The sequence below is a fragment of the Culicoides brevitarsis genome, chromosome 3 (assembly GCF_036172545.1).
Source record: "Culicoides brevitarsis isolate CSIRO-B50_1 chromosome 3, AGI_CSIRO_Cbre_v1, whole genome shotgun sequence".
Classification (NCBI taxonomy): domain Eukaryota; kingdom Metazoa; phylum Arthropoda; class Insecta; order Diptera; family Ceratopogonidae; genus Culicoides; species Culicoides brevitarsis.
The window spans coordinates 3,567,618-3,579,538 of NC_087087.1; the positions used below are offsets into that span (position 1 = coordinate 3,567,618).

At 22.6% G+C, this 11,921-nt stretch overlaps 2 protein-coding genes across 3 annotated transcripts; one reads left to right on the forward strand and one right to left on the reverse strand.

Annotated features, from left to right (window-relative positions):
- Nucleotides 1-2,079: 2,079 nt before the first annotated feature.
- LOC134834857 (uncharacterized) lies at nt 2,080-3,515 on the forward strand. 2 transcript variants are annotated; one of them, XM_063849652.1, is made up of 3 exons: nt 2,080-2,211; nt 2,270-2,428; nt 2,487-3,515. In XM_063849652.1, exons 1-3 carry the CDS (start codon nt 2,134-2,136, stop codon nt 3,456-3,458), a joined length of 1,209 nt encoding a protein of 402 aa, XP_063705722.1. In that variant the 5' UTR covers nt 2,080-2,133; the 3' UTR covers nt 3,459-3,515. The 2 variants fall into 2 exon arrangements, with proteins under 2 accessions (XP_063705722.1, XP_063705723.1); XM_063849653.1 differs by having other exon boundaries at nt 2,094-2,211; nt 2,348-2,428.
- Nucleotides 3,516-5,668: 2,153 nt separating this feature from the next.
- On the reverse strand, nt 5,669-8,847 carry LOC134833638 (uncharacterized). Its single transcript, XM_063848035.1, has 4 exons — nt 8,754-8,847; nt 6,232-6,576; nt 5,975-6,175; nt 5,669-5,910 (listed from the first exon to the last, which is right to left on the reverse strand). The coding sequence occupies exons 1-4, from the start codon at nt 8,845-8,847 to the stop codon at nt 5,669-5,671; spliced, it is 882 nt and encodes a 293-aa protein (XP_063704105.1).
- Between the last annotated feature and the right edge of the window lie 3,074 nt (nt 8,848-11,921).

Genomic DNA, 11,921 nt, shown 5'->3' on the forward strand with positions numbered 1-11,921 from the left:
ACTCGAAAAAAAATTTCCCAAATAAAATGATATTTTCATCCTCGATGCTTAAAAAATATTTTAAAAATAAAAAAAAAAATTAAAAAAAAAAAAAATTTTAAAAAAAATTAAATTAAAATAATTTTTAAAAATTAAAAAAAAAATTTAAATTAAAAAAAAATTTTAAAAATAAAAAAAAAAAAAAATTAAAAAAAAAAAAAATTAAAATTTAAAAAAATAAAAAAATTTAAAAAAAAATTTAAAAAAAAATTTTTAAAAATTTAAAAAAAAATTTATTAAAAAATTAAATTAATTAATTTAAAAAATTTTTGTTTGTCCCAATGAAAAATTCAAAATTTTGCCCCAATGCAAAATCTAAAATTTTTTCCTATTAAAATCCAAAGAAAAAGCATATAAAAAATTTACGTAGCGAAATTTCATCAATTTTCGATTAATTTTCGCGTCAATTTACTCACAAAATATTCCGAATCCGCTCCGTGTTCGGATAATGCACTTTATTGATGTTGCAAACGGTGACGGCGGGAAACGGAACTTGCGAAATTGGATTGTTGATTGTCTCGACGGTCGTAACAGTGGGTGTCGTCACGAAACGATCCCACACGAGTTGCATCATGTAAACGGAGAAACAGGCGCCAAACAACGTCGCGCCAATCCACAAAAAATTCCCGATGAAACTTTTGACGCGAACGGCAGATTTTTTGTCAGTTTGCTCGAAATGTTTCTTCGCGATGAATTTCATGCCGTGCATCGACGTTTCCAAAGCGAATTGCTCGACGGAAGTTAAAAAAGCTTTTCGCAAACTTTTATCTCGATTTAATTCTTCGCCGTCGTCAGAAGTGATAGAAGCAACTCGGTTAAGGTCCTTCAAGCGCTGCAACTTCAAATGTTTGGTTTTGTCCCATTTTGAGGATTTTTTCGACATTTTCTCAGAGTGATTAGCTGTTAATGCGTGAAAATGGATGAAAGAGCCTCGTTTTATACAGTCGGTGAGTTGATTAATTATGAAAAAGAAAAGAAAGTCGTAAGTAGTTTTGAGGTAAAAGCAAGAAAAAGTGTAATTAAAAGGACGTTAAGGAAGATTAAAAGGCAATGAAAGGAGCTTTTATGTCTTTACGAGAGTGGTTTTTGATTTTTTTTACTTGAGATATTATTTGAAAAAAAAAATTTTTTTTCACTTTTTTCGATTTTTTTTTAATAATTAATTTTTTTTATTATTTATTTTAATTATTTAAAAGTTAAAATTAATTTTTTTAATTTTTTTTTTTTTGAAGTTTTTAAATTTTTTAAAAAAATTTGTTTAAAATTATTTTAGTTTGAATTGAAACTTTTTTTGAAGAAAAATGTATTTCATAAAAATTAAAACGAATTATTTAATTATTTAATTTTTTTCTTCACATTTATTTTACAATTTCTAATTTTCGCTTTATTTTTATGAAAAATTTATTTGAAAGTTTTTTTTAAATTTTTTTTAATTTCATTAATTTATGTAAGTATCATTTTAATTAAAAAATTTAATTTAATTTAATTTTTTTTTTAAATTTTGTTTAATTTTTTTTCAATTTTATTTAATAAAATTTATTCAAACAAAAAAATTATTTTTAAATCAAAATTTTGTTTTAAATTAATTTTTTTAGTTCAAAATTTTATTTTAAAATAATTTTTTTTTTATCTTAAAATTTATTTTTTTTGTTTATTATTCAACATTTTAAATAGGGTATTCATTAAAAAATATTTTTTTTAAAATAAATATTTTATTTTTAATTAAATTTTTTTTTCTTAAAATTTTAATTTTAATTTAAAACTTTTTTGAGAAATTTTAAATAAAAAAATATTTATTTTAAAATATTTATTTTTTTTAATTATTATTTTTTAATTAATATTTTTTTTATTTCTCAAATTAAAATTTTAAGAAATTTAATTAATTATTCAATTTAAAAATTCAAAATTTGTTAAAAATTTTACTTACCAAAAGTCTTCTCCTTAACTTCAACTTTTATATCGAAAACAATTTCACTAAAAATTTCAACTTCTGATGAACACAATTTACTTGTCAAAATTTGAGCGCAATTCTTCTGTCAAAACAAACAAAAAAATTATCGTATTCTGCTTCCTTCTTAAAAAAATTGCCTTAAAATGACAAAATTGGATGCTGATCTTGAGAAATCCTGCTTGGAGGAAATTTCTCATTTGGTTTTAGATTCCGGCAAAAAGGTAAAAATCTTTAATTTTGACTAAAAAAATATTTTTTTGAAACTTTTATTCATTTTAGGTAACTTTACCGCTTTTGTCTCACAATCACAAATTGTCCTTCGCCCAATGCAGTGAACTTTTGGATCTTTGGTTGAAGAAAAATAAAGTTCATGCGGGAAAAATTGATTGTTCTTATGCCGTTCAGTACCAAGATGAGAATGGAAATCCTGTTGTCGGGGTAAATTTTGCTTGATTTTCATAAATTTTCAAAAATTTAACGATTTTTTGTATTTTAGATGCTTTCTTACGACAAACTCAAGTGTGTAAAAGTGAATAAATCCAACAAAAACCTCAAAGAAACACTTTTTGGCATCGTTCAGACAAGCGAGAATCGTTCCTTGGGTCTCCAAGAACACTTTGACAACATCGACATTCCAATAAAAGCGAAATTCGGTCTTCGCAATGCCATCGAGAGACCAACTCCGGTAGTTAGTGAGCCCAAAATTCACATAAAATCGGAAAAAGTCACGAGTTCGGGCACGAAAAACATCTCAAACATGTTCGCAGCGAAGGAAAAACCGAAAGAAGTGAAAAAAGAGGAGCCCAAAAAGACTCCCGTGAAGAAAGAATCGCCTCCGAAGAAGGAATCTCCGAAAAAAGCAACAAAACCCGCTGCCAAGGGAAATATTTCGTCATTTTTCTCGAAAGGAGCTGCCAAACCATCAACTTCTGTCAAACAAGAACCTCCAAAAACGCCAAAAGAAGAACCAAACACGTCAAAAAATAAACTTATCGACTCGGATGACGACGAAGTAATCGACGGAACGCCGCAAGAAAAACGCGTTCGCACGAAAAAAATCGTTCAATCGGCGAAACATTCGAGAATTGCCGTTTTGGAGGACTCGAGCGAAAGCGAAAACGAAGAAGAAAAAGACCGAAAACGAGCTGAACGTGAAATTGAAGCAAACGTCTCGGAGGAAGAAAAAGAAGAAGAGAAGAAAAAATCTCCGGAAAAGCCAAAAACGGAAGAAACTTCGACGACGACGGGAGGAAAACGCAAAGCTTATCGTCAAGTTGTTCGAAAATATCAAGATGCGGATGGATTTTTGGTTACGCGAAAGGAGAAGGAAGAATATTTTGTGTCTGATGAGGAAGATGGTCCAGCAGAGAAGAAGCAAAAGTCGGAGGAGAAACCGAAAACGGAAGCTCCAAAGCCAGCGGCGAAGACAAAACAAAAGAATATTATGAGTTTCTTCACGAAAAAATAATTTTTGAAGCGTACTTCTGTTTTTCAATAATTTTTAATAAAAAAAAAATAATATTTTTTTTTTGAAAATAAATTAATTTGATACAAAAAAAATTTTTTACGTTAAAATTATTTTTAAAAAGTTTATATTTTTTTAAATCATAAAATTTTCTTCGAAATTAATTTTTAAAAAATTAAATTAATTTAGAAATTTTTTTAGAAAAAATAATTTAGTTTCTTTAAAAACAAATAAATTTTAATTCAAATTTTACAATTTTTTCTTACAAACTGATTTTATCTCAAAATATTCACATAGAAAATTATTTTTTTCAAATTTTTTAATGGAAAAATATTATTTAATTTTGTACACAAATTTTTTTTTAATTAAAATTAATTTTTTTTTAATTTAAAATTTTTTTCAAACCAATTTTTTTAAAAATTTAATTAATTTAGAAAAATTGAAAATCTAAAATTTTCATTTGTATAAAAATTTTGTATAGAAAATTATTTTTTTTTTTATTAAAAATTTTAAAAATTATGAAATTAAATTTTTAAATTTGAATTTTAAAAAATTCTTCAAAAAAATAACTCCTCATTTAAATATTTATTGAATTTGGACAGAAACTGAATTTTTAAATTTATAAATTTTATTTTTGTTTCAAAATCCAAAGTTTCTATAAAAAATTTTTTTCTTCATTTAAAATTCATAAAAAAAACTTTTCATTTAATAAAAAATAAAAAAATTAAATTTTTATATTTCAATAAAATTTCTAAAAATGAACTTTTGAATATTTTTTTTTTAATTTAAAGTTTGGACTTTTGTTAAGATTTAAAAAAATTTTAAAAAATATTTTATAAGAATAAACTTTTAAATTTTATTAAAATTCTAAAATAAAATTTTCAAATCAACTTTTTTTATTCAAAAAATTTAATTTATTTTTTTATTTTCAAAAACTCAAAATGAATTTTAATTCAAAATTATTTAATTTAATTCTGAAAATAATCTTTTTCATTAAAAATTTAAAAACTTATGAAATTATATTTTAAATTTAGATTTAAAATAATTTCAGAAAAATATTTACTAAATTTGATCTAAAATTGAACTTTAAAATCTATAAATTATTTTTTGTTCCAAAATTTTTATTTAAATTTTTTTCTTGAATTTATAAAAAAAAATTTAATTAAAAAAAATTTAAAATGAAAAAAATAAAAATTTCCAAATTTTCAAAAAAAAATAAAATTTAGAAAAAGAAATTTTTATTTCAAAACTTTTAAATTTTTTTCGAATTAATTTTTTTTCGTTCAAAATTTTATAATTTAATTTTAAATCTTTTTTTTTATTTAAAATCTAATAATTTTTATTTAAAAAATAATTTTTCAATTTAAAATCAAATTATTTCTTAAAAAATTTCAAATTTTTTCTCAAAATTTTTAAAACAAATTTCAAACACGACTCACTCTAATTCAAATTCATCCCTCTCGCGGAAATTTTCTGAACTAACTGCCTCTTTTCAACAATAAAAACCCACATTTTGTCTTTCATTCAAACGAAAACAGTACCTTTTCCCCCGAAAACAACTCCCATCATGCCATGTCACATTGACACACGTTTGACAGCTCCTCTCGTTCTTTCTTTTTCGTGAAAACTCTTTGCAAAGACGCAATCAAAATGGGTTTCCAAAATTTATGGTATTCACATCCCCGCAAATATGGACAAGGATCACGCGTTTGGTGAGTTTCCATCGCTTTTCCCCGAGCAACATGAAGATTTCCCCCAAAAACCTCGAAAAATCAGTCAAAAATGCGATAAAAATGTTGCACGCCTTTGACATTCGTGTTCGAGAATTTCAATAATTTTTGAAAAATTTTAATTTTTTTTAGCCGTGCCTGCTCCAACAACCACGGATTGATCCGCAAATACGGTTTGAACATTTGCCGTCAATGTTTCCGTGAATATTCCAAGGATATTGGCTTCAGAAAGGTAAAAATTGAGTTTAACCTCACTTTTTTCTCGTACTAATTGACTCGTGTGTGTGTTTATATTTACAGTTGGATTAAATCAGCATCGCATCATTTCCTTCGTGCCGTTTGCTTGTCGATCGCGACAAGTTTGGACGACGTTCCAGCAACAAATTGGTCCGAAGTTGAAATAAAATTATCATGATTCAATAAATATTTCGTATATTTCATCCAAAAAAAAATCAGGAAAAAGCCAAAAAAAAATTTTTTTCGTTACTTTATGACCAAATTCTCGCTCCAATCCCTGATAAAACTGACGTTTGAGAATCCCTGCGCGAATCCGGTGAGCAACGAAAGGATTGAACGACGCGGCGGGCGACAATGACGCTTGCCAGCTTCGGCGCAGCACAAATTAGGGAAGCAATCGAGTGTATTGTTGCACGTTTTGGGATGCGGATCGAAGACGGGGGGCGGCGGCGGGGTACATTGCAAATATTGCGACACACTTTCGAGCGCTAAAAAAAATTTTTTTGTTAAAAAATCGATTTTTTATGAAAATTTTGTGAAATTTAAGCTTACGGGAGGCTAATTGACGCGCAATTGGGTTACTTGACGACTCAAATTCGGGCTGCGATGTTCGACAGTATTTGAATTTTCCGTCGGGGCAACAAATTCGGGGCCAACAATCCGCATCCGTTTCGCACGTTTCAATATTCCACCAAGTTTCGGCCAATATTTGACCCGGTTTTGGGCATTTTCGGGGAATTACGAACAAAATTGCTGCAAAAAATGATTTTTAAAATTTTTTTTCTTTAAAATTCTTAAAAAATTCTTACGTTCATGCTTCGGTTCCTTCGGTTGCGGGATTTTTCCTTCGATACAACGCTTACTTCCGAATAATTTACAACACAAATTGTTCGGACCTAAACTCTTGCACTCCTTATGGCTCGTGCAACTCGTGAAAAATAGCTGAAACGGCGCTTCATTGTCTTTCGGGCATTCAAGTTGCTCATTTGCTTCGATTTTCGCAGGAATTTTCGTCGTCGTTGTTGTCCTTAAACTCGAACTTTTGCGCAAAGTTGATTTTTTTGTGCTACTTTTCGTTGATAAAGTCGTTGTTTTGCTCGTTGTTGAAGTTTTTTCGTCAAATGAGGCGCTGAGCGATATTTTAGAAGGGGAATCTATTTAAAATAAATTAATTTGTTGAAAATTCGAACAAAAACTTTGAGTCATGCGAACTGAGTAAACCAGTTTTTGCCTGCAGTTAAAGTTAAAAATAAATGCATCGATTGCGACGAAAAAAAAGTTAATGTCAATGTCACAAACATTAGTAATTGTAAAATAATCATAATTTGCGCTACTTAGGTAAATATTGGTGCAAAAAACATGAAGAAATATTCGCGATTTTTAATGAGCTGTGAGATGGTTTCGTTGGGAATTTTTTTTTTAAATTGCTCTTGAGTTGTTTTTGGATGTCTGTCTGTTAATTTTATATTTTTTTTTTTACTTTATTTTTATTTATTTATTTTTAAATTAATTTAATTTAAATTAATGTTTATTAAATTAAATTATTTAAATAAATTTTATAAAAATTATTTTTTTTTTTAAATAAATTTTTACACGAGTTCAATTTTAATTTTATTTTTAAAATTAAGGTTCAAAAATGAATTTTTGAAAAAAATTTTTTAAACAAAATTTCTAGATAAAAAAAAAATATAGATTTTTTTGTTAATTTTATTAATATTTATGTACAGAATTGAATTTAAAAAAAAACATTTTTTAATTTTTTTTTAAATTTTTGATTAATTTTTTTTTTAATAATTTTTAAAAATAATTATTATTAATTATAAATTAATTTTTTTGAAGTAATTGATAAAATTAAAATTTTTACGCTATTTAGATTTTTTTTTACTAAATTTTTATATAATTTTTTTTTATATTAAAAATTTATTTTAAAAAAATTATTCAACTCTCAAAATTTTGAATAGTTTAATTTTTTTATTTAATATTTTTATTTAAATTGAAATATTTTGAATTTTTTTTGACAGATGTCAAAATTTTTATTAAAATTTAGAATTTTTGAGTTATTTTTTGACAATTTTCGTTAAATTTATTAAGTATTTTAATTTCATCTGAAAATTTCAAAAATGAACTAAAATGAATTAAACAAGTGTCATTTATTTTTTTCTTGTCAAATAAATGACAGCTGTCAAAAATTTTAACACTTTATAAATTTTTTATAATTTCACGAATTCAAAAAAAAATTTATCTAAAAATGTTTTAAAAACTCAAAAAAATTTTATTTTGATTTTTTGAGTCTTGTTAAATAATTTATCAAATAAAATTTTCAAGATAGTTAAAATATTAACAAAAATATTTAAAAATCAAAATTTATTAAATTAAATAAAAATTTTAAAAATAAATTAATTTAATATTTTTTTTTTTAATTTTTTTTTAAATCAAAATTTACCTGTCATAAAAAAATTATAAGAAAAATTAATAAATTTAAAAATAAAATAAAAATTTTATCCAAAAATTAATAAATTAAAAAAAAATTAAAAAATTTAAATCAAAAAAAAATTTAACAATTAATTTAAAAAAAATATACAAATTTTTATATCTATAAAAAGCGATAAAAAGCGCTCATATTAAATCCAATTAAAAAATTTAACATTTTTTGCACATTTTCGCTCATAAACATTAATTACCAAATATTTATTTTTTATTACTTTATATTAACAAAAAAAAACTTCAAAAAATCACATTTTCAAGGATTTTCATTCAACAGTCCATCGCGAACCATTTACTGCACTCAACATGATGAAATGCAGATTTAATGGTCGGGATCACTTTTATTATTTTTGTTTGTTTGTTACACATTTGAATAAAAGCATAAAAAAAATTTTCCATGCAAAACTTTTTTTGTGTAATTTTTTTTTGCGATTATTTATATGAGTGTTACACAAAAAGTAGGCGAAAAAAAAAGTTTTTCATACGACGAGCGTGAATCAGTAACTAGTAGCGTTCCTTTCACGCTTTGTGGAATGATGGCGTGCTACAAAGCATGGCAAGAACTTGTTTTCTTATATAATCTTTGTTTTGTTTTTTTTTTTTTGAAACCACAAACTTTTATTTCCTCATGTTATGCTCGTTATTTTTTTTTTGCTGGCCTTCCCGAATTTTGTTTTTCGCTTTTTTAATTTTTTATGTGGGAGTCCTTTGATTTTTTTTATGATTGCGACGCAATTTGATGTTGACACAAATTTAACGGTCACTAATTTCTTGGATTTTCATCATTTTTATGAATTCTTTTGCTAAACTTCCGTTTTCGTCGCAAAATCAATCAATCAAAACGCACCTGTGTCATTCAATTTTGATGTTTTTTGGCTTCTGGCGTAATTGGCTTGCAATAAAATCGCTAAAATTACCACCAAATTGAAGCTGAGCTTCATTATTTCATGGAAAAAAATTAAAATTTAATAAAATTTTTTAAGAAAATTCTCGAAAAAACCGAAAAAAGTTAAAAATAATTGGAAAAAAACATCCGTTAAGCACGAAACTCGAATCTCAACTGACGGCAAGTACTTTAGTTGTTGCAAATTACTCGAACATTACACATAAGTACACATGCGGACTACTCGAAGCAAGTTTGTTTAAAAAAAATAATAATAATGAATGTCTAACTAGCTCCGCGCATAATTATAGCTCCAACTAATAGCTAATAATAATAAAAATGTAAAAATTGCAGCAAAAATTGACAAAGTAAAAAAAAAATTTTTTTTTTTGTATCAGAATCGGCTTGAAATTAAATGTTGGTTACGCTTGGTGTGAGATCAAAATATTTACACAAAATACTTGTTAAGACGGTGTTGCGACCTTGCCAATCGATACATTCTATGCGCGTATAAAAAGGGTTCATGATCTTTATTTGCTCTCATTCACGAAGCAATTTGATCAGCTGTGGATGATTTCAAGTTAATTTTTTTTGTTCACATGAGAATGGAATTAAGTGAAGATTTGCGAAAATTACAAGCAGTTTTGACGAGTTTTGATGAATTTTCTGGTTGTTAACTTCGGAAATGTCTTTGACATTGGCGTTGAAAGAAGATAAAGAAGAAGCGTGAGTTATGATTATTTTTAACGTTAACAATGGTAATGAATGGATTTTAGATAAAAATATGTTTTATAAGGTAAAATATAATTTTAAGTTATTTTTGTAGAATTTTTTTTTCAAGAACATTAAAAATATAATTTTTAAAAAATTAAATTAAAAAAAATTAAATTAAAAATTTAAAAAATTAAATTTTATTTTTTTTAAAAAAATTAAATTTTTTCAAATTTTAGAAAATTTAAAACAATTATATTTTAAATTTCAAAAAAAAATTTTTTTTGTTCTTTAAAATAATTTTACAATAAAATTATTTTCAACATTATATTTATTTTTATAAATAAATTAAAAAATTAATTAAATTATTAAAATTAAATATAAAACAATTATTCAAATTTTTCAAATTTTAAAAAAATAAAATTATTTTCAAGATTATATTTAAATTAAAATAACAATTTTTTTAAATTAATTTTTTAACTTTTTCTAATTTAAAAATATTTTATTGTTTAATTTTTTTTAAATTTTTTAAAAAAATTTTTTTTTTAATTTTTTAATATTTTTTTTAATAATTTAATAAATTTTTATTAAAATTTATTATCATTTTTTATTTGTTATTTTATTTTATTATTATTTTTTTATTAATTCTTACTGATTAAAATTTATTTATATTATAAATATTATTAAATTTTGAATACTTAAATTTTAATTTTTTCTTAATTATTGTTCATTACATTATTTATTTTAATAAAATAAAAAAAAATTAAAAATATTTTAATTAAATTATTGAATTTTCAAATATTATTAAAATTAAATAAAATTTGTCAAATTAAATTAAATAATATTTTTTTTTTATAAAATATTTCAAACAAACATATTTTATTTTGCTTAAACTAAAAATTTATTATATTTAAAAATTCAAGAATTTAATGATTAAAATATTTTTTTTTTAATTTGATTTATTTATTTATTTTTTTTTTATTATTTAAAATTTTTTTTTAAGAATTTTACAATAAATAATTACTTAATAAATTAATAAAAAACGACAAATTTTATTTATATACTTTACCTTTTACCGCCATCTACCGTTCCAACTGAAAATTATTCAAAACATGCAACTTTGTTGCTTTTTTCATAAGTCAAAATTAAAACAATTTTTTTAACATTTTTGTATGCAAAAAATTTATTATCATTATCATCATTATTATTATATATCATATCATTAATAATATAATAATATTTTAGTATAATAGTATTGTTTAATATAATATATATTTTAATAACATCGCATTGTTTCACGTTTAATATTTCTTAATAATATTTTATATTTAATGTTTAAATATTTTTTTTTGTTATAAACTAACATTAACAAACATTACTTTTTAGTAACCAATTTTTCATTTTTTTAGTATACTTTAATGTTATTTAATATTATTCAAAGGTACAGCTAATTAGTCAAATACACAACACTGTACGTATTTTTTTTTTATTTTTCATAACATATCAATTTCAATTCTATAATCTCAATCAGTCAACTATAGAGACCTTTTTTTGCAAGTAATTCAATTCTTTTGACATTTTTTTATAAATAACTTTTTTCAACACTGATATATATTTTTATGTTTAATGTTAATGTTCATCCATATGTTTTATCATATATATATTATTTATGTAAAGCATCAGCAACAGTCATTTTTATTATTTTCTATAACTAGGCAATTTTTCTGTTAATTTTTAACTGAGACTCGTTACATTATATATTTTTTGATATATTGTAACTTTTAATTTTTGGTTGTTTATGTTTTTATTTGTTTATCTATGATAATAATAATAATTATAATTCAATAATAATAAATGTAATTAATGGATAACAGTTATTGATATATTTAGGTTTAAATTTTCATGAATATTCATTTTTGATTTGTTGTTGGAGGAAAGTTTGTGATAACATGTTTAAATTATTTTAAAGTTGTTTTTAATATTGAATAGAATTTTATTTAAAAATGGATATAAAATAGTGAAATTTATATATTAGATATTTTGTAATATTTGGTATTTATATAAAATTATCATTAAATTTATTATTTTTTATTTTTAATTTTTTTTTTTTAAATTCAATTTATTATTAAATTTAAAAAATAATATATTAATTTTATATTTTTTTAAATATTTTAATTCAAAATAATATTTAATAATAATTTTATTTTTTTTTCCTTTATGTAAAAATTTTATTGTTGAATAAAGGAAAAAAACAAAATAAAATTATAAAATAAATAAATTATTATTAAAATTTAATAAAAATATATTAAAATTAATTTAATTATTATTTATTAATTTTGAATTAAAATATTTAAAAAATATAAAATTAATTTATTATTTTTTAACTTTTTAAATTTCTTAAATAATTTAAATAATTGATTA